This window comes from Cyclopterus lumpus, chromosome 24 (genome assembly GCF_009769545.1).
Source record: "Cyclopterus lumpus isolate fCycLum1 chromosome 24, fCycLum1.pri, whole genome shotgun sequence".
In the NCBI taxonomy this organism is placed as follows: Eukaryota; Metazoa; Chordata; class Actinopteri; order Perciformes; family Cyclopteridae; genus Cyclopterus; species Cyclopterus lumpus.
Window position 1 is genome coordinate 11,602,299 of NC_046989.1, and position 23,660 is coordinate 11,625,958.

General features: G+C 39.9%; 1 protein-coding gene across 1 annotated transcript in view; it reads right to left on the reverse strand.

Moving 5' to 3' along the window:
• otofa (otoferlin a) overlaps positions 1 to 23,660 on the reverse strand; it is a 60,874-nt gene that overhangs the window by 18,076 nt on the left and 19,138 nt on the right. Inside the window, exons 4-14 of the mRNA XM_034527568.1 lie at positions 17,745 to 17,844; positions 15,072 to 15,271; positions 7,309 to 7,382; positions 6,807 to 6,933; positions 6,470 to 6,524; positions 5,512 to 5,643; positions 3,865 to 3,927; positions 2,278 to 2,362; positions 1,952 to 2,111; positions 1,481 to 1,667; positions 108 to 294 (exon numbers count right to left, since the gene is read on the reverse strand). Of these exons, the coding sequence (XP_034383459.1) occupies positions 108 to 294; positions 1,481 to 1,667; positions 1,952 to 2,111; positions 2,278 to 2,362; positions 3,865 to 3,927; positions 5,512 to 5,643; positions 6,470 to 6,524; positions 6,807 to 6,933; positions 7,309 to 7,382; positions 15,072 to 15,271; positions 17,745 to 17,844 (1,370 nt within the window). The remainder of the gene's footprint in view (positions 1 to 107; positions 295 to 1,480; positions 1,668 to 1,951; positions 2,112 to 2,277; positions 2,363 to 3,864; positions 3,928 to 5,511; positions 5,644 to 6,469; positions 6,525 to 6,806; positions 6,934 to 7,308; positions 7,383 to 15,071; positions 15,272 to 17,744; positions 17,845 to 23,660) is intronic.

Below are 23,660 nucleotides of genomic sequence, written 5' to 3' on the forward strand. Positions count from 1 at the left end.
GCTAATTACCACATACAGTTAAAATATTAACTCGTTAAAACTGACTGTAATGAATATACCTGACAACAAATCAATGTTAATGAGACCAACTGTGTGTGTTGACCTACCTTTGTCTCCATCATTTGATATTTTGCGGAGGTCAACAAAGTGGGTTCCTATGGCGACGTCATTGACCTTATCCGAGTCTCGTATCTGGACCTTCAAGCGTTTGCAGAGAGGAGGGAACAGCTCAGTGAAGACGACCTGCTCGTTCCAAATGGGTTCATAACTGCTCCTCTGGACTGAAGTCTTCCCCTGGGGACACACGAAGGAGTAACACTGAAGTGAAAAGTCTAAAACACAATCACATTTGTAGTGATCAGTGATGTGGCTCTGGTTTTGTTATAGTAGATGATACTGTTGTTTAAATACGGGCTCTATTGTACTTCATTGGCCCCCTCGGTCCAGTAGCAAAATGTTTGTTCGGGAGTAAATGTGAATTGCTTAGATATCAATTGCTTAGATAGATAGGTTCACATTTTATCAAGTCTGTCCTAAAACAATACTCACATGCCTCTATGTAAATTGAAACAGTATTTATTTATTGTAATTGCTCATATTGGTCATTAAGAGATCCCATCTTAAGCAATTTAAATTTGAGAGATCCATCCATCCATCCATCCATTTTCAATACCGCTTATCCTCATTAGGGTCGCGGGGGCGCTGGAGCCTATCCCAGCTGACATAGGGCGAAGGCAGGGGACACCCTGGACAGGCCGCCAGTCCATCGAGAATTTGAGAGATGAGGGATGAAATCCACAGTTCTCATTTTGTGTAAAAATGCATTTTGACGTTCAGCAAAAGTTAATATGAAGCTTCAGCAAAAGGAACTGTCCCCCTCCCATGTGTCAATAAGAACACATTGTCCTTTGAAACACAAAGAGGGTATTCCCTCATATTAGCTTCAGCCTCTACTTAATTAAGTATCTTTTGCAGGGAAAGAAGGATTTTACATTGAAACCTCTTTGGGACGAGATCGCTTTGCATCAAATATGGACAGCAGCAACCAATAACCCTTTAAAATTACACATGGACAAGCAATTATGATATTAAGATACACTAAACAAATATGTGAGCCAATCTTTCAGATGCCTTCTCTACATTACTTACTTGAAGCCTGCTCCTCAAACTCTTCAGATGCATAAATCCTGAATCACCAGCTCATAAATGCTGGCTGGGCAATTTAATGGTACATTTTGATCTTAATGTGAGATAATTGGATCTGCTATATACATGCTGCTATATATATATATATATATATATATATATATATATATATATATTAGTTAAAGTATTTGAGTACCTTAAATCCACGCTACAGATGTATGGATGCATTATCAAAACCACATATTCTAGGGGATCAAGAATGATCCCTCGGGGAGTAATAATCCCACTAGAAGCTAACAAAGAATAAGACATTGCAGGATGTGGAGGGAGTTACTTTCTGTCCAGCAAACTGCACTTGAACGTAGGGGTCCACCAAGTCTCTGTGCTCTCCTATGAAGGCCTTCTTCACGTTAGCCATAAGGTTGGTGTTCATTTTAGGAAGCCCCTCAGCGCGGTAGATCTTCACATAAAACCTCGCCCACTGCCTCTCTGCTGCAATGCCTTCTGGGAGCAGGAGGTTCCTGGAAACAAACAGCAGCACAACAACTCATTCAGAGACAGGATTGTGGAGTTATTGACTACATTTAAGAAGATTGTGGAATACGCTTTATAAACATTTAGTTTTGGTATACAATACGTATTTACTACAGCATGTCAAAGTACTCAACTATTTGACTTCCTATACTGTAAGAGATACAGAGATTTCTGCACATATTAACATTTGCTTTACCACTTTCTACTAGGAAAATGAAATTTATACTTCGAAATCAATTCAATCTGAAACACACCAGTAGCAGCTTATTACCCCTCTAGGTCGTCTTCATCGGTCTCGTTGGCCTTGTGCGGGGTCTTGATGTTGTCGCCCTTCCCCACCACGGCGATGTCACACTTTACGTATCCTTTACACCCCGCTGTTACGTCATCAGGGTCAGACAAGATGGACCACTTGTGGTAAAACTGATGTTCTAGGATAGATAGCAATCAAGTAGTTAATAACTCACAGCTATTATTGAATCCAGTCTCACTTCACAATCAACAAAAGGACGAATGGATGAACATTTTCAAGTAGACTATGCATGTATGTAATGATCAGTTATTATATTCATATTGGAGCTACAGCTCGTAGTTTACCAGGCTGAGAGTAAACAGTCCCTACATCCATCTTGAAGGTTCCCACCAATGTCCCACTTCGAAGAAGGTTTTTAGAATGAATAACCTATGCAGAAAGAATTGAGAATCAAATGTCAAAACAAAAAGGCACTACAGTATGGGAAAGGTTCATACATTATTTAAAAGAGTGAGCGTTAAAGAGAAACAGATCGCTATGGACTTCATGTTTAACAAGGGGCTGCATAGTGTCTTGACAATGTTCCATTAAAAACATAACCAGCTACACTCTCAGATCATTAAGTATCCAAATTAATTCAGATTAATTATTTATTGTCCTTGTGGTGGCTGGGGCGTGGTTAGGCTCAGCTGCGGAGGGGTATGGGGGAGTGGTTCAGGGAACAGGTGCCGGGAATTGACCTCAGCTGCAGGGACTCAAGGCCTGAGTGGCAGAGGGACAGTCTGCAACAAAATAAAGGATATTCCAAAATATACCCTGAGTGTGCTCATTCCTTGGTGCTGGGGGGGAACCTGCATGTGACAGCCAGGAGCTTGTTACAGTCCTCTATAAAGATAATTGGATTTCACAGTCCGTACACAAAAATAACCTCCAAAACAAGGTATAAACAAAAGATCATAACAATACAAGTTTATTACAGTGTGCCTGGGCTGTTTAAAGCAGTTATGGCTGATGGCGCAAAACTCCTCCTAACGAGTGTTTTTTGTTTGTTTGCAGATTGGTTGTCTGTGTCCGGAGGGGAGAAGGGTGAAGCCTGGTTTGAGGGTGGCTGTGTGCCGTGGACGGTGCTCCGCAAGGGGTGGCAGGGTCAATGAGGGCTAGCAGATTGGGGGAGGGGAGACCAATTCTTCTAAAAGATGTGCCGGTGATTTTCACAAGCTTTTTATTACTGGTGAGGGTGAGAATGGTGATGCAATAACCGGCAATACAATTTTATGTCTTCACACTCATATACTGAAGGATAGTAATATCTTTCTCTTCTCTGTACCATTAAGTATTCAATATAACGTATTCCCAAAATGACTATTTGTTTATCAATCATTCACTCCAAGTTGCCTTGATCTCTTGAAGGCACATACTTGTAGTGCGCATACAAAAGCATGAGATGGAAGTGTTTTAAATAGCAAAGTTTAAACAAAGATGGATGTGTTTGGGGGGCAGTGAGCATATGACTGGATAAACAAGATTTGGATTATACTACACAAGACACTGCACAGAAAGTGTGTAGGGTTGTCTGATATCGTGTTACTATTGTTGAACCTGGCTTTTACTTCATTATATCGAGACTCCTCTCAGTTTTGGGATTCTCCGTTCTCCCTGGCGAGACAAACAACAAAGTGTTCTACAAGTATTCAAGGTGACCCGCTGTGAGCAATTGATATACAAATGGTAATTTTAAGAGTTTCCTTTGATGAGGTAAATTATCTTCACCATTCAATTTTCCTCATCATAACATAAAATGTTTTAGAGATTTAAGTGCTCTAAAAATAAACCCTTAAGCATTACTTACCATTACCATGTACCAAAACGTGTACTAAAGTGGGGAGCATAGGTTTGTTTAGCAGTACTGCAGTGAGTACCTTTGTACTTACCGAGAGCTTGATGATTTTATCAAACATGACGTCAGGAGCGACGTGGAAGTCAAAGACGAAATACTGCATAGCAGAGAAAAAAGGTTAGCCCATTAAAACATATTCCCTTATGCTCTTCTTCAGATTTGCTCTGGCAGTAAAGTGTGCGAGGTAACTTTGAAGTTCAGCGAACATCAGTGCAGAGTTCAACTAAGGAACGGAGGGAACGAACTGAAACATCATCAGATCAGCTCATATTGAAGCCACATCAAAGCTCTCGCCCCTCAAGCTTTTCAGTTATTGCACAGCTATACTGCGGCAACGACGATGCAGGCTACACACACACCTCACAATAACTCTCATAAGAATTGTCTCACAAGACCACTTTGCAGTTCTTCTTTGTTTGTTGTTTTCATCTGCTGTTCGTGTTTGTTGACAGTGGATACAAAGAATAACACTGGATAGCCCGAGTCTACAACTGTCCATCATTGACTTTGCTTCAGGCCACATCTCAACCATGGGCCTATTATCACGTCACTCACGATTGCATTTGGTATTATGCAGGCAAGTCAAAACTTGTCAGGATAAAATATTAATTTACAAAATGAAAAACTAAACAGAGCGACAAAGAATCATTCTCACGATGGTGTCGTTTTTGCAATATTATCAGTGATGATTTCAGATGATGATTTAAGTGTGCATCTATCTGAGACAGCACAGACTGGAGGGTCTGGATGCGAGGAGAGAAAGCATGAAGGACTATTATCGTGAGCACTCTGGTTTAAAGTTTGTCTGTCCACAGGGGACCTTCAGACAAACAGGATGAATCGATAGCGGACAAATTGTCACTTCCTGTGCCTGCAGGATACAACCCAGAGGCTGAGCTCTGAGTGACCCTCTCCACTACCAACACGTCCCACCAAGTGAGATTATCTGGTGTTCAGGAACAATCAGAGCTGGCAAAAACTCTCTAGTGAAGAGCTTTTTAAAGTCAATAAATCACTACGACATTAGACCATCAAAGAGAGCACTGACAGCCTTGACAGAGCATTTTATTAACTAGCTCAGTGGTTCTCAAATGGGGGTATGTGTACCCCTGGGGGTACGTGAGGTTTCTTTAAAATGTGTTTAAAATGAGCATCCATTAAAAAATCCTTTAAAAATAGTTATTTAATAAATATTCACTAAGTGTAAGTTCATAAACTGAATTGTATATATTCTATATTAAATCAGACACTGGTCAGGGGGTATTTGGTGGAGAAAAAAAAATCACTGAAAAAGGTTTGAGAACCACTGATCTAGCTAGTGGTCTCTCTAATACAACCTAGGTTTGCAATTAATTTAACATACTCAAATTGTCCAATGGTACTGTAAGCATGCAATATGTATTGTGGTTATTCTGGGAGCAAATAGATAATTGTTGTTTTATTGGTATTAGTTAGCAAACCTTGTTGTTGTGTTGCAGCTCAGATAATTTCAATCAGGTAATTTACGTCGAAATTAAAAGTACGACTTGAATAACGCATCGGTTAGAAAAATTGGTTACGCCTTGGAAATACAATTGTCTGTCTAAAAGAAACAATGTGAAGAATAGTAGAGTGAAAAGGAAGTTCATATTTAGTTTATAGTGGCATTCATGCTGAGTTTTTAAAGCTTACAAAGTCTCACCTCATTGTAGTAAGGGCAGTTGGTGGACTCCTTCATTGACGTGTATTTTTTGTCATCTCCAATCTCCACACACACTACGGGGTCCATGTTGAGGCCTATCAGCTGCCGGGCCTCTATCACTGTGATGCTGATCTGATTGTAGACATAAGCACATCAGATATGACTCTGAAAGCTAAGACAGGTGAGTTAACCAGCAGCAACGCTATCACCATAAATTATGCAACTGTGCAGTAATTACCCATAGGACAGTATATTGATCTTTCACAAAATAAGGATTCTGATTCTAGTCGGTGAGGTTTTTTTGCCAAATTAAACTTGTTTCTCCCTTGGTTGAAGTAATGTAGCATTGGATGGACAAACAAGGTCTGAGCTTCAGATTTCTACATCCAAGTAATATCCCATTGGTTTAATTAGTCGTTGGATAATGCCGAGGAAAAGAGGAAACTAGGATTTCAGTCTGCTGGACAAAATCTATTTATGATCTTAAATTAAATAGGCCATGGAAATAGGGCAGCATTGATTGACAGCTACACTGTGTCCACAATTATTATTGTACTTATTTTCATTGATGTTGAGGTGAATAAATAAAAGAAACAAAGATGCCTACTTAACAGTAAATATATATGCAAATTATTTCAATATTCTCATTTTAAGTATATGCAAGAAAGCAAAGAAGTGTATTTCCCAAAATTAAGAACTATTTTTCTGTAAAGGGAACCTCAATCTGGCACAATTTGACAATTTACATAATTTGCCTTTACATGAAAGCTGTACTTCTTCCACCTCCCAACTACCCTGTACGTTATACTTACAAATTACACATATCATATATCACATTAGAAACATACTGACACAAATACAAAATATATAAGAGAAATAGACATAAATGGAGAGGCAGATTTAACTAACATAAATGTTTTATGTGCAGATATGTGTTCACCCAGACAGACATACACACCTGATAATCCACTGGGCGTCCAGAGCTCGGCTCCATCTTAATATCTGGCTTTGACCTTAAGAAACACAACATAATCAAGGATTACATTCTCATGTGCGCCAACATTACATTACATTACAAACTCAATTCTAAGTTTGAATCCTAAATTGGGAATGCTCTCATTCTTCCATCTTGGATGAATAATGGGTGAATAAGTTTATTCTTGAAAATATATGCTAATAAATGGCATCACTGCGCAACCAGCTTCAAATCACCCTGCGGCATCAGTAGTTTGAGATGTTGAGTACTGACTGAGGCAGACTTCTCTACCGTGTGTGTGTCAATGTCAAAATGAGACCTCTTATTGGAGACGTTGGTGGTGACGGCTGTGACAGAAGCCAGAGAGATGGTATCTGGGTCCGGGGCTCCAGCAAGACGCATCACCTTCCTGTCCAGGTCATCCATTTCCAGAACCGCCGGCTCATCTGAATGACAATATCACAATCGGGACATCACCAGAACCAATCGTAAATGTTTTGATGGTAGGACCAAAGCAGTAACTACCGTTGAGGATACTGAGGGCGTGTCTTCATTATTTTCCGTGAAAGTTGGGGGGAGTTAACATTATGCAATTAAAAACACTTGTAATAGCTTTATTCCAGTATTTCTTTATCTTATGTTTATGTATTACACTACTTTATTTTTGACATTTTCTCGTGGAGGGGGGCTCAGACGTATGACCTCAGTAACTTCTGGCTTTGACCCTAAATCGGACAGTCCATTTCTAGGGCCGCTTGTTTGCAGGATAACAAAAAAAAAAGTGAAAGTATTCAATTGGGGTTAAATGGACGTTGCTTTACCTCCTCTCTTGTGATCGTCCTTAGAGCTCTTGATCTTGCCGAGCTTCATGGCTGAGAAAACTCCCTTCCCTGCTCTGGTGGAGGAGACAGAGACAGCAGATGGGAGGACAAGGGAAAGGGAATTCATACTGTATCTGTAAAGTGAACTTTTTTATTCATCTCAGAACCACAGGAGAAATGGATTACTAGTGAACTTGACTTAAGCAGAAAACTCCATGGCTCAATGCAACCCAACCCCAGAACTGATATCATGGACATCTATGTAACTCGGCTAGACACTTAATTCCAATGGCTTTAATCCCCCTGCCTTGTTCCACACCAGCAAACCCTCAATCACAAAACAAGAGTATCCAGTGTCTCCACATTGATATTAACTGGATCAAATGTCACCACAACTACAAAGAGCTTGTGATTTCATCAGCGGGATGACAAATGAGGGGCCTTAATAATTAAAAAATGAGTGTGACCGTCCAATTTGCTGTGGATATGGATACATGTAAAGAAATTAATGAATAGGAAGATTGTTTCTCTTGTTTCCACAAGCATTCGAGTCGAGTGAATAGGAGTTAAATTCCTTTCGACAGTTATTCTAGAGGCCACCTTTAACGTCATTTGATGGAATACAATGTATACAATAATATATAATATATGTTATAGCCTAAGGGCATATTGGGAATAAAATAAAAGGAGAAAAGCTTTTCTCAACTTTTGTCATTCTCAGCCTGTGTCATGTCTACAGTATGAAGCACACTTTGACTATTGCATTTCCAGCAGATGTGCAAGGCTATTGAATTATCAGTGGATGCAGGAAAAAAACATAAATAGCTTTGGATGCAACATCTGTTAATTGTAACGGAAATGCTGAAACAATTAGATAATTAATTTGTCAATCCACAAAGAAATTCAAAAAGGGCTTCAGACTCAGATATCATAGATTAGACAAATAAACTAACTGATTAAAACACAATTTATAGATAATCTAATTATAGTGAGTTGCAGCATTGGTTAATCACAAAATCAGATGTTTCGGTAATCCAGTCCACCTCCTTATTTTATTAAATTTATGATTCAGCAAAACAAAAGGCACACCTGCCACTATGTGTGAAATAATGTGTTTCATACATACCACATGAAAGACACCACTGATCCTACTCAACTCCACAAAGAGGTCAGAACACAATAAGTCTGCTGCAACAACATTTCTCCCAGAGCTTCTTTCTATTCTGAACTATATTTCCATAGTCTTCACCTGTGAGGGGAAGATCCCCCAGGCAAGATAACAGTTCGCCAGATGAGTGGATTATGCAAGAGAGAGGAGAGGAAGGAGAGAGAGAGAGAGAGAGAGAGAGAGAGGGAGAGGTACATGGCTGGAGATAGGAGGATGAAGAGGGGAAGGATGGAGTGGGTTGGGCTTTATATATCACCAAAGAAGATAGAGTTCATAACAAACTGACTTGAACGTCATGTAATATTGAACTTTAACACTGAGAAAAGAAAACACTGATTGAGTTTGGTCAGCTGAATAAAAAAAGTGGGAATCTTAGTGGCACTAACTCAGTGTTTGGAAATATGCAAATTCAAGTGTTTCATTTCCTCTGTGAGTAACATGCAGGTAGAATAAAATGACATTGAAATTAAATCATCTGGGAAAAAAATGTATGAACTTGAAGAAGAAATTTTAAACAAATCTGAAATGTTAATATCTTACTTTGCTGCATTCATACATAAAGACAAATCTGTTCTGAACAGTCCTTTGTGGGTAACTAAACGTAACATTACAACTACATGCTTGAGCATGAATGGTTGTCTTTCTCAATATGTCCAGCCCTGCAATAGTCTGGCGACCCACTCGTCCAGGGTAACCCCCCCCCCCCCCCCCCCACCCCCCCCCCACCCCTCCGGGACCGGGGCTTCTTTGATGAGAAGCTGAATTAGAGACTTAAAGAGGTTTTCATAACACACAAACACTCACACACTTTAAATGAGACGTGCTGGTCAATCCAGCTTTGCACTGCAGATCTAGAGATAATACCTATTTACATTCCTATTTGTATGCAAAGCCAGCTATTCAATGTTTAAAAAAAATCAGAGGCAACACATATTTGTGCTGAAAGCTGAACATGAACTGCATTCTATCTGGAGGGGGATTGAGCGAGAGTCAATAATGTATGAGACCATGAATAAATTGTCTTATTACACGTGTAAATCGCAAAGATGGATTATCGAACTGAAGCAGATTTACTCCCAAGGATATTCGGCTGTACCTGGCAACTTAATTTCCATCTCCTCCAAAAAACTGTGCATGAAACATGTTCCCCACAGTTCTGAATTCATTTTTTGGATGGATGTGTAAACTACAGTTATCTCCACAGACCTGGCTTTGAATGTACTGCAAAAATATGGTCAAACATGGAGACGTCTGTTTGTGTGAAGAACTATTGAGCATTTACTTTTACAAATGGCCACTAGTCTGCCATCGTCAGTTGGTTTCAGTTGAATATTATGTTGCTCGTACAACACCTGCTGTTTAGCTGACATGGCTATATCCACCATTTGCCACTGCTGTCACCAAACAATTCTGAATTTTGCTCAAGATATTAAAGACATATTAAATAATAATTGTTGCAGTTACATATTTTGAGTGGTACATTAACAATTGAACAAAAGGTACCTTTGGTGTAACTCGTGTGAATCTCATACTGTATTTGTCAGATTTTTACAATTACTATCATTACATTTCTTAGTGTTTTACCCGTTAGTGTTTGAAGTTTCACAATTACTTGCAGTAAAAACTTCACTGTCAAAACTCCTGTCTTCAACCTTTATTGGAAGTGTGTCGATCTCCTGCACACATAATGAGGGCGGAGGAGTTACTTTGAATCATATACACATTGCCTGTGTTTTATTTATACCTAGAATTTCATTAATATATATTATGAATCGTTTAAATTGGTGAATATGTTCTCTTTGCTTGCTTGTATCCTTTTGCGTGTAAGTATGGAAGATAAAATACCACCCACCGATCAATAATTCATAGACATATACTGTCTGTGCGTTCTGCTCTAGGGGTTCTGCTTAATGGAGCTCAAGTAAGAGATTCTACACACGATGGTTCTGTTGGTTCTCTCTATCATAGACATACATTGGAAGCACATATGTCGATGCTCCCTGGATCCGCTGGACTGGAGCCAGACAGAGATTCAGGAGTTGTTCCTGATCCGATGTGAGGTCCTGGGACAGGGATGTCGTATGTGTACAGATTGTAAAGCCCTCTGAGGCAAATTTGTAATTTGTGATTTTGGGCTATATAAAATAAACTGAATTGAATTAAACCAGAACCCTCTGTGTTGAAACCTCACCGAATGCTGTGGAGTCCTCTCACTCTCACTCTCACTCTCAATACTTTCTTTCGTTGGCAGATTTCTTCCTCTGCTGCTCAAGGCATCAAGTAATGTTTCTCTAACTTTCCACTTTGACAACTTCTACGTGACCACAACGGACACAATGGAACATCAACATTATATATCCCTGTCATGTTAGCATCTCTTCTCTTGTGTAGTTGCTTAGTTAATTGATACAGTAATTGTGCTGCAATCTTTGTGCTGATTTTGATGTTGTATATGCGCACATGAATAATTATTTTACGGTGGATTTTTTTGTGGATAATCATCTTCATAATGCAGACTGAGGAAAATGGTGGAGGAAAATGAAAAGGGAGTAAGGAGTAAAATAATGTACACAACAGTTTTTTTGCTGATATTGTATCAACTGGGGTGGAACATGCACTTGCATTCGCACTATACTTTGAAGGCTTTCATTTCTTCTCGACATTCCTGATTATGTCTAAGGGATTCAAAAGACATTTCCTTTCATGTAATCTCATAAATAATCATCTCTTATAAGAATATCAGCTCCTAACCCCTGTCTGCAACAAACACACAGGTGATGCAGAAACCCCAAGAGGCATGTCCTCACGTTGTCATCGACTGCTCCCACATCAGGGCTTGGAACAGAACAATAACCAGAGAGGAGCTTACACCCTCATTTGCTGTGCTCAAATGTACAACCCGTACTTTCATATGCAAGCTGAGAATGACAACCACTGCAAACCACAGCACCATACAAGGGAGGAGCTCACAGACACAGAGCAGTCCTCCAGAGAATCCAGCTACACGAGAAGAGACCAGGAATGGCAAAAACTCAAAATACATTTGCTTCAATGCAGCCTCTGCAAAAGGAAACAAAGCAGAAGAACACCAATATTACCAATATATACTTTAGTACATTTAAAACCTAGCGTGAAGGATTTATAATGTAAAATGGCATTTGTATTGGATTGTATAGATTATGCCATATCTTGCCTGAGCAGAAATGGATTCTGTAAAACTTCATCTGTGATCGCAGCAATGTCTCGACTCACTGATCTTAAGATTTTTATTTTGCTGACGAGGGTGCGCTGTCCATTTGAAAGCTGACAGCTATCCAAATAATAGTAAAGGCACAACATCTATTTTAAAAATCAATATTTGTAAACCGTATAAGAATGGCACGTTTCTGTATCAGCCGACACATCGGTTGTTATGAATGTTTCCACAGGGAGTCGATGCTGTAGTGAGCAGACTCACTGAGACAAAGACCAGTGAGATAAAAGGCCCGGCGACACCTGTACCACAGCGCCCAGTGGCGATACATCCTCCACATGTGAGCGCTCTTTGAAGACACAGCAATTTACACTGCTGGACAAATGAATCACACACTTGGAAATAAAGATCCTAAGAAATAAATGAACACTTGTTTCAGTTAATGATTCTTTCAACAGAAGCTTTGCCTGGGCTTGAATTGTCTCTTTTGAGTCCCTGTTTGATCTTATGCAAATTAATCATGCATATTCAAAAGGTTTGAATAAACACAATGACTATTTACAGCATCATGACTCTGTGAGGCAAAGCAAAATAATTCATGAATTTTGTTTTATGAGAGAAGAAATCCTGGCCCGTCAGCCTGTTGCACCAGTGTTGAAGTATGATCACACGCCAATGTGCAACCATTTCATCTCATTGTTGTTTAGTTTTTTTCTAGTATGTGATGTTTATATGACAATTGGAATCTTAAATCCTTTCTCTTCTTGTCTGGCACATTTGCTTTTTTGCATGCACTATTCAGCAGATCTGCTTCACTGGCAGTAACGCCACGTAGAGGGTGATTTATTTATAAGGAATAACAAAAACCCTGCAAAGCCAGCTCATCATGGTATCGCAGATAGCACAAAATGCTTCATAGGCATGCCGTAAATCATCATGCAGGACCAGAGACAACGTGGAAGCTGCAGAAAGGAGAGGTGGTGGTAGGATGGCCAACTTGGGAAGAAATCCAGCCACAACACACTCAATTAAGGGAAGGAGGAAACAAATATCCTCAAACGAGCCACAGCACTCTCTTGCAGGCATATTCATAAGATCAAATGAAATGAAATTCCCACTGACAATGGCAAAGTGCACAAACTAATTTAAGCAGCAAGCATGACCTTTAGGCTGCACGTGATATATAACAGAAACAGACGGCATTAGGTGGAGCTCATTGTACCATGTAGATACACTTCTTCTGTTTGTTCTTCCACTCAATCATGCGTTAACTCATAACAGTTATGATACGGTGTGGGAATAATTAATAATAGAGGATTTTGTGTTTGCATGTCTCTGTAGAGTATAATAAATATTATATAAGTCTTGTTCTCTCAAAGTTTAAAGACGCAGAAAGACTTCAGACAGCTGATGACAATACTTTTAGAAGTTTTATGACCTGAGAGAGACACGTAATTCTCCAAGACGTTGTGAGATGTATTTGGCTTAAAGCATAAAAAGATTACTAAGGTGACATTGCTGAGATATATTGCATCTGCATGAAAGAGAAGACCAAACATGTGGAAAAATCAGACAGACAGAAAGGATGTAGGATATATACCTTGAGGCTAAACTATTTGACATTCTCCTCCCACTCCTCCTACTCCCGAGAGGAACAAGAGTCATCCCTGGATATCATCTCCTGCCCATTAACACCTAATTACCAGAAAAAGAACAATAGACACTGGCCGCATCGTGATTTACGACACAGTGAAACATTTGTAGAGAGTTGAATTCTGAAAGCCTATAACCAGATATTAACTGAGCAGCTGGAAATGCAGGATATGAAGGGGATGAGAAATGGCAAGGCTATTAAAATATGTTTTCATACAAGCCCATCAGTCTGACCAAAACCAGTGAGGGGCAGATTAGAGGGGGATTTGTTGGCGAGGCTGGAAGTTACTTCTCAGCAGCTCTCAACTTTTTTAGAAGAAAAAAGCCCCACGGCAGCCATTACAAAGTCTGACTGACAGCTCTGTGCAACAACCGCAACTAGATGACAGCTGCCCTCGTCAAGCAGCAAGGAAAGATGGCTTCTTCACCTGCCGAAAGGTGAGGACATTTTAAGTTTTAGCCTCATAAGTTTAGTGACTAATTATATCCCACTTTTATTGAACCCTAGTTCAGTGAACAGTATTTCCCCAGAGCTGTAATTGTGTTCTCTTTGTTGACAAAATCCAAATACTGTATATGTTATGTACCAGAGATATAGAGTGGGATGCTCTAAAACTTAGATTAGTCAAATTTACCTCAGGCTTGTTCCATTCTCACATCGGCAGAATGTGAACAAAGTTATGCTCTCACACTAAGACATTCAGAGTCAACAAACAAAAACCTGCAGCCGACAGCATTCGACCTCACACATACACAATCCTTCCCGCACACGTTTAACATGCAGTATAATGAAGGATTTAGAGGTCTGGCTGTGCAGATACTGAGTGGAAATCAATATCATCCACAAATAATTTCACATTCTATTCAGCAGAAGCACGACAAGCAAACCGAAGAAGACAGTGCAGTGCGGTGGGTCAGAAGGTCTTACAGTTTTCTGACTAAATCTATTTAGCCGAGTACAGAATGGGATTATTTGTCTAATATTATGAACTCTTACATGTTTTGGTGCGACTTTGATGAATCCAAACTTACAAAGTCACACAATAACACAAACAAACTAACCGATCAAGGCAGCGCTAGACCAGCAACCCCTGTGATCTGCAAGGTAAAATTACTCTTTTTTTTCCTCAATAGAGTCTGGTGGCTATGACAAGAGCCTAGATGGATGGACTTCAGTGCCCTGTCGGAAACCAATGTCTCACGGCAAAATAAACCCACGAATATATTGTAAATACAGCGTACACTTAAACCAATATTGACTTCATACTTTTTTTCTGGCTAAAAAACGTTTGCTGACGTCCCCATTCACAGTAAATCCTGTCCGTTCCTCCAAGGCCAAACCATCATGTGTAGGTCATAATACAGTACTGCTGAGTAGGGATAAGTACCTCATGCAACCCCACTTCAAAAGACCAGAACTATCCTTTAGTCACAGGACCCCTCCATGTTCTCCTCCACAACAGTGACAGATCAGCTGGGTAGCATGACGCCTCTTTAATGTGTGAATGTTGGATCCATCTGTCAACTTCAATGCATTCCAGTTATTGTCTCTCCCATGTGTACCTCAGTAGCACCGTTACTATTAATGAGCTCTTAAAAACTAAAGTACATAATTAAAACAACATCTTTATTTGCTGTTGTGGAGAATCATGAAATATTCAGAGGCAAATCATCAGCATTTCGAAGCTTGGTTCACTGTAACATCAGGAAGTGGAGTTCTCGTGGAGATAGTTTGTGTGTATGACTCACTTCCTGAAGGTTGGTATGGAACCCTGTAAGGATCGTCCAGGAGACGTCCCCGACCCGTGGCTTTGTCCTGACAGTAAACTGTCCGTTTCAAAGGTAAACATCCCGTCACGGTCTTCAGGAACATCGAGGAACTCCCCGTCGCTCCACACTCCCACTGTGCCATCCATTGACTGGTATCTGATCTCTATGGTAACGCTGGTCTGAAAACAAAATGAGCAAACTATTAGCAGATAATTTATACGCCTTCATTTCCACAACGGTCCCAGTGCACCTATTTATCTTCAAAGTATTTGGTGGGAAGGCAATTTTATTTTAATGTATGCATATAATTATAAAATGTGCCAATGTATTAAAACCCACCTGTTCAATAGAGGTCATAAGCCGCTGCTGACGTATTATCTCTGCACCAAAATCTTAAACAAGTATCCGAGATATCACATAATAACATAATGTGTATTATGTGTAAACACATAATAACCCTGATAATTATCCCTGAAACTAATAACATTTCTGTCAGAGCTGTCATCACTGTCATAACTTATATTCCTTTGGCTATCATTTAGAAATATCTTAGCATAATATCTTATCTTAGCATAAGCGTGGCTCTATGGATAATATCCGTCTGTTGGTCGATCCACCACTTTGGTCCACAATGAAATATCTAAACAACTGTTGGATGGATTGCCATGAAACTCCCGACTCACATTGCCCTCAGGATGAAATGTAGAAACTTCATCTGGCACCTTTATTATCTCATAATCTAAATTGTGTCCAGTACTTTGGTTTATGACCAAATAGCTGCAAAACTAATGACATTCTCATCTGTACTTTGTGTTTAGTGCTAATTAGCAAATGCTAGCATGCTATGCTGAGGTTTTCTGTAATTTGTTTATAGCGCAGCTTTAATGAAGCTTCAGCAGAAGTTGAGTGAGGAAGATTATACTTTTGCATGCTTAGGCCTGTAGTTTATATCTCATATACTGCCATTCACTCCTCTCATGCTCTCTGTAAGTGTGTGGAGCTGTAAAACGTGTGATCAGTTGTTCTCATCAGCTGTGCATATATATAATAGTTAGGGATTTGAGTTTTAAATTGAATATGACTTGATTAAAATATTTTGGTACGTCTCAATATCATCCGACATTAAAGATTTTATTAAATGTTTTAACTCACTCCACTATTAAAACACAAACACAAAGTATGTATTCATGGCAACACATCGGCCGTTGACTTCTCAAGTCTTAAAACACGTAAGATTCAGGGGGATACATTGGTCTCTAGTGGTCGGTTAGAAGAATTCGAATCACCAACCACTATGGAAATTGATTAGAGTGGACAAGATGTTGGATTGAAGATGGAAAGAGGAAGGAGTTGTAATTCGGTCTGATATCAAGTAACACATTAAAGCTTAACAATACATTGAAACATGTTCAGAACGACCTGTCAGTAAAGACGACACACTTCAACGAGAACCCTTCCACCTCGTATTTGTTGTGGACATTCAGACCAGAAATATCGGTGACACTGGAGTTTGTCTTTGATGTCTTGTGGGAAGTCGTGTTTGGACAAATATCATCCTCCTGCCGACGACTGCATCTTTATTACGGAGCGGCCAATTTATTCTGCTGACAGATAAGGGGCTCTCGTTCACCTCTCTCTCTCTCTGCATTTCTCTCAAGACATTTACTGTAGTCCGCCAGGAGAAGATTGCAATACACCCCTCGTAGTACAAGCATATTGTCACTATGGCAACCAGTGTAGCTGTAGGAAAAGAGTTGTCTCTAAGGTTATGTTGGATTTAGTTTCTTCCTCCAGGCAGGTAAGTAGGCCTACTGAAATTCCCTTAATTGTGTGTGTGTCGGTGTGTGTGTGTGTGTGTGTGTGTGTGTGTGTGTGTGTGTGTGATGATGTGAAATTTGACGAGAAGCCACTTGCGCATGAAGTATGTCAGTGTGTGTGTCAGTGTGTGTGTCTGTGTGTGTGTGCGTGTGTGTGTGTGTGTGTGTGTGTGTGTGTGTGTGTGTGTGTGTGTGTGTAAGCCCTAAAGCACTCCCATGCTGTGTTTTATCATCTCAGAAACATCACATCAGCACTGCCAGCTCCACTAACACAATTCTGCACCTCAGGGTGCTTTGGAACGACACTCATTGTCACCACTAAGCTGCTCACAGTTCAGATGTTCTCAACCCAATTTCTAATCAATAGAGAATATCTGGATCAATGTTAATGTTATTGTGCTGATGTTGTGAAGAGATTGTTGTATTTTCATCAAATCCTTCTTGATTTGCAGGTTTTAAACGCCGGTGTCTTTATAAGCAAGATTGATTTAATGTTCCCCTAATCGTTTGAAAATGTTGGTGACTAATATTCTGTTATGCAATTTTAGTATAATTTACAAATATAAACTGTTTGATTTCAGCTTTTGTAAACTATCTTTTGACTATAATTTCCCCCTTTAATGACATTAAATATATTTTGCATCAGCTCTTCATTGAAGTCCAAACTTTTTTTTATGGATGGCACATATCTAAGTATTCCAGATGTCTTGAGCATCATTCTATACACATTTCCACAAATCTCATCCCGATGGTGTGTTCTCCTCATTTTGGATGTCCTGGCAGCTGTAAACCTGCATTCATTCATTTCTTCGGCCACTAATGCAACCACCTTTACCTTTATTGAAGTGTTGTTATCGTCGATGAGGGTGTCGGTCAGCTCGAGGTGTCCCTCCTCAGCCACCTTCTGAAGTACCATACAGAAAGTCCCCACCAGTCTGCAGGGAAACACCAAAGGAGAGTCACACATCGTAAAAAGAAATCTGTGAGATCAATACAAGACATCACATCAATTCCCGGTGACCTTTGTTTGACCTCTTCTGCCCTTCTGTTTCCCTCCGTGTGAAACTACAGTTATTTTAGTGCTTGTCACATTGCTGGTTTATCTACTTGTTCAGTACTGACAAATAGTACTTTTTATTCATCAAAATCATCGGATCTCTACCACTTAGTGTCAGAGTGTGCAATTGAGTGTGTGTCTGTATTAGTCATTGAGAAAATGACAAACTGCCTTTGTCAGTCAACTACAATACGTAAGGAACACACACACACACACACACAGACACACACACACACACACACACAGACACACACACATACACGCAGACACGAACACACACACACACACACTCTCACACACACACACACACACACACACACACACAGACACACACAGACACACACACAGACACAAACACACACACACACCCACACACACACACACACACACACACACACACTCACACACACACACACACACACACATACACATACACACACAAACAGTGTGCATTGGACCTCCACAACATATTTTACCAGTTTGGGGATATGATCTGGTTGACCTCCTAACACATATTATGTGTCCTATTAAGCATCTCAGCTCTTTTAACAATAACAAAGCTGAAATACTGCAATCAGAGAATTCTTAAATAGAATATTCATCTATCCATCTCTCTCTAAATAAAAAATAGACACAATATGTTTTGCATTAAAATTAACATACCAATAACACAACATTACAACTGTAATATAATAATTAATCATTGTGAGGTCATTAAACTCTTTTAAATCTGGGATTAGAGTTATTTTCATTTACATAGTAATTTTTTGAGCCATCAAAGAGTAACACTGTTGACATGTTCCTTCATTCCAATAGACACAGGCTCTGTAATAGAAAACCATATCGCAGGTTCTAAAAGCATTTCCACATCTGTTTTTCAGACAGATATTTTTCCAAAGCTTTCAACACATTTCAGCACCAGGCAACAATTTGCCAAATAATCTCTTATCGATGCCCCCAAGGACGCGTAAATAATGGATAAAGACTTGCACACCATTCATTCACCCAGCACACAGAATGAAAATGTTATCATCTATTTTCTAAATTTGCCATTTAATGACAAGAAGTTCTCTCTCATTTCTCTTTGCTTTAATTTGAAAACTGAAGGCTACAGAGACCTGATTTAACGTCAGCAAGTGCTGCACATTTTACATTTAACCGTAACTTTTTTCTTCTAATTGGCATTAAAAGGAAACAATTTTACAAAATGAGATAAATTAACAAAATGTCTATCTGGCAGGGTCAATGGAAAAATTAACATCAATCAGCATTTTTTTTCTTTAAGTAAAACCTCATAACCTCATAATTAATGGATTATTTCAATATAGTAATGCGTGTCACCCAAAGTCCTTTGTTTAAGGTAATAAAACAAACGTTATGGATATAGAGTTATATGGTCATTGCATGGTATTTTTAACCTTCAAATACCCAAAATTAGGAAACGATTTGGGTTGTTAAGGTTTAGGGGGTCGTCATGGTCATGGTTGGAAGCGGAATAGTCTTTGGTTGTTGTTTTTATATATAAAGAACATGAGACATAAGTTTCATTTCTATGCTGCCCAAGGATTCGTCACAGGACATAACAGTGAGAAGAAACCTGGTACAGTCCCCATTCAGCTAGCCAATTAGTGCTGGTGAATAATTTAAAGAGTTTCCCCCAAAAAACAGTTTGTTGTCCGCAGAGCAATCAGTCGCACACAAAAAACATGCAGCGCAGCCCACACTGCGCCACATGTTATCTCTACTGTACTAGCTCACAAACATGCCATTAACACAGTGTTTTTCATTTCAATATATACGTGACAGACAGGATTACACATAGACAATACTTTACTAAAATGGAGCAATAATAGACAATCACCAGGCTGGATGAGTCCGCAGAGAGAGGTAATATCATGAAACAAGAGCATACGATCAATAGCTTACCACTTGCTCTCTCTCTCACACACACACACACACACACACACACACACACACACACACAGAGAAAGAGAACATCCGCATGGGTGGCTGCTAATGATGTGGGATCCCCAATAGGGCTATCAACATTGACAGTCAGATGAGAGTGACTGAGTACAGGACACAAAAACACAAGGAATGTAAACAAGCACACCTGCACCTCAATACATAAAATCCACAAATAACAAATTAATACATTTAGAGCCAATGAAGAAGAATAAAGGCAGAAGTTCATCATCAGAGAGCAAATAACAAGCACACTGTTTAATCACTTGCTATTATTCCCCTCTCCCTACATGAACTGTACCGAAAGGATTTTCAACGCTCAACTACTCCTGCTGCAACATTTTGGGGATTAATTTCTCCTCAAGAAAATGTGTTTTTTTTCTGCGATGCCCGTCTGCTCAGTGGCTAATTTGCCTAATTAGGATCCTGTGTGAGGTCATAAGGTCACAAGTTTCATCCATTCTAAGGCCAGTGGTCTTCACAGCACTGCTCCGAAATGTGTTGATTCCCACAAGAGCTTTCATCTCTGTCTCAGACATTAACTCCCTTGGTACATCTATCTGCCTCCGTCTTTATCTCCAGCTCTGTCCTCACCTATTCTACGTCATTCCTCTGGAGTTGGTGGTGATGAAGTTAACATACAGTTGAAAGTGAAGCTACATTCGTCAGCAGCGCCTCAAATCTCAGTCATGAAAAAAAAGAAAACGTAAGTGCTTCTCTTGAGCTGTTGGCAGAAGGTTTCTCTGTGAAGGTGCATGGCTCCAGGCTTACCACTGAATCGCTCCATGCTCAACTTTTCAGACTTTACGTGACTCAAAAGAGTCTGTCAGGATATTAATGGTTTTCTGCAGTCAACTTTTCCTGTGAAGAGGAGTAGAAACTTCTCACCTCAGAGCAACATCACTGAAATCACGAACCCAGTATAATCCTCATTCCTTCCCCAGACGGTGGTGATCAATATGTCAAGCAAATGGTCTGTCATTTCCTTTCTGCAATTGTAGCGTGTGTACAAGTGCTGAATAATTTAACTGAGCAGGGCCTATCATGTTCTGGCTCACTTTTTAGCACTTCAAAAGGTGGCATTTATTATTGATTGAGGTTCTGCAAACAATTTACTTTCATCTGCTTTATAATTCAGAGCTCCCTTCCCTTTCAATTTATATATTTTTTTCTTTGTGTAGCGCTGAAGGTTCTCCTGTCAATCGAGACGTGACTATGATACAAATCTCTGGTTTAGGTGAACTTGAGTGGAGGTGAGCACAGCTTTGAAATGTACAATATTTCTCAAAATCAAATGGAGTTGTTCTTGAGGTTTCCCTAATGCACCCCAGCTGTTGGTACATGCAGTAATTATATTTAGCTGGAAGACAGTGTGAAAAGAAAATGTATCAGCTGACAGATGTGTGTGATTTGGCCGAGGAGAAGCTTCGGCCAAGCACTGCCCCCCATCGGTACACACACACACTGATGTAAACTTAAGATTCAGCAAACTTTGTTTTCAAGGATGAATGTCTATTGATTCACATGGACGCAAACTACAAACTAAGACAATAGAAGACAAACAATTATTAAGACTTGTCTCTTGCTAGTCAGTGTCCATCAGCATGTCTTGCCAATCTTGGTGTGTTAAAAGCAGGAACATTGCCCTAGTTGTTGTTGTCGGTCCTACAAGCAGAGTGTTGCTGCAGCCTCAACAGCCATGTCACTGACACAACACACATTAAAGATAACGGCTAAACACAGTATGACCCCAATGTGATGTATTTAAATGGCATTCTGTAGAAAGTGAGCCTGAAAGAAAGAGGAAATAATGGGGCTGTTTTACAGAAAATGTGCATAAATATACTGCAGTAATAATATGTGCTTAATGTTCTAAATATACAATTAGGGCTAAGCGATGATATTATATGTACTTTTGATAAGGAAGTTTATAGAAAAATGAATTGAGAAACTGTCAAGAAAGACCAGTTGACAGACTGTTGCATCAACTGGTAAGGTAAACAGTGGCAGTGCATGGCCTGAGCTTGCTCTGAAACATTGGCCCAATCCCAGGCCTCAAACCCTGAACCCTCAGGGACTCACTGACGTCACCGATTAAATGGTTGAGTGTGAGAGACTGTGAGGGCTTGAAATGGTGTAAATACGACTGGGACAGCACTTTGCTGCAGCATACAATTGTGGGGATTTTTAAAATACTTTTTACTCCCTGATGTATTCCAAGCTCTATCCTCACGAGATGAGACGTCATTTCAAATAATCTATTCATTCTTTTTGGTCAAAACAGCTTCAATAACAAAACGAAACGTTTGATGAATAAATCTGTGAGATATATATATATTATTCTGTTCACCTATTAGTCACACCCACCTCATCAGTTTATTCTGTTCACCTGTTAGTCACACCCACCTCATCAGCTCTATCACTCTCACCTGTCCACTCTGCATCACCTATTCCCTCTGCTGTACAAGCCCCAGCTTCACTCACAGTCACGACCAGATTGTTCTAAACCTCTGCTTTTTACCCACTATTCTGTCGCATTGTGTTTGGGTCCTTCCATCACCCGTTACAGACCCCCTGGTATTCCTACATGGGCCGCGAGCATATACAATCATATAAACTCAGACTCACATGCAGTATAATCCACAGTATGCAGAATAGAGACACATATATTTTTGCCACAGGGGAAAAGGGATCATAAAACATGGTCTAGATGCATCGAAGCACAGAGACCATCCCGCATCATCGCCTTCTCTATTTGTTGTGGTAATATGATCGCGCATACGGTTGCACAGTGTGACACACTGGCCTTAGTTGGGGCAGACATTGTTGAAGCAGATCAGTTACCCTGGTAATGATGCTGCTTGTGGACATATGGAGCAGGTGTGAGAACAACACAAGCTATGACTCATCTTGAATTATTTACCTCCTTCAGTGTGTGTGTGTGTGTGTGTGTGTGTGTGTGTGTGTGTGTGTGTGTGTGTGTGTGTGTGTGTGTGTGTGTGTGTGTGTGTGTGTGTGTGTGTGTGTGTGTGTGTGTGTGTGTGTGTGTGTGTGTGTGTGTGTGTGTGTGTGTGTGTGTGTGTGTGTGTGTGTGTGTGTGTGTGTGTGTGTGTGTGTGTGTGTGCGCGCGCGCGCACGTGGTAAGTGTCTTTGAATGCCACTTTACTTGTTTATGTGCAAATATCTTGCATATATTTTGCTGGTGTACTTGCATGTGCATTGAGATTGGGTCGTTATCAAGCAGTGAGTGGATGACGAATGCGAGCAAAAAAAGAAATACAATTGTTTTGCTTATTTTCTCTCTGGAAACCTCAATTTCTGTTCTCATAGCTGCAGAGTACTTTAAATGTGTTTTAACGGGCATGAGTGCATGATATTTGGCTTGATGAAAGTCTTGCTCTTGACTGCTGCCTTTGCCACCATTTAGGTCTGGCGTTATGCTTTTTGACAGAACACACTAATCAGTTTTTGAAAGCAAGATTAAGAGTGGTGACGTGATCGTCCTGTGTCTGTACTAGAAATATAGATAAGGTAAATGTTAGCGTATTTGCATTTAGTAATTATCAGTAAACAAGTACAGCTGAGACTAATTAGACGGATACCTGAATGTTCGTACAAAATTATAAGATAGCCGATGCAATAGTTGTTGAGATGTAACAGTCTGGACTGACGGACACACCGACCCACATTTTCATCCCGGGAGCCACGCTAGCTTCCACAGAAAATTGC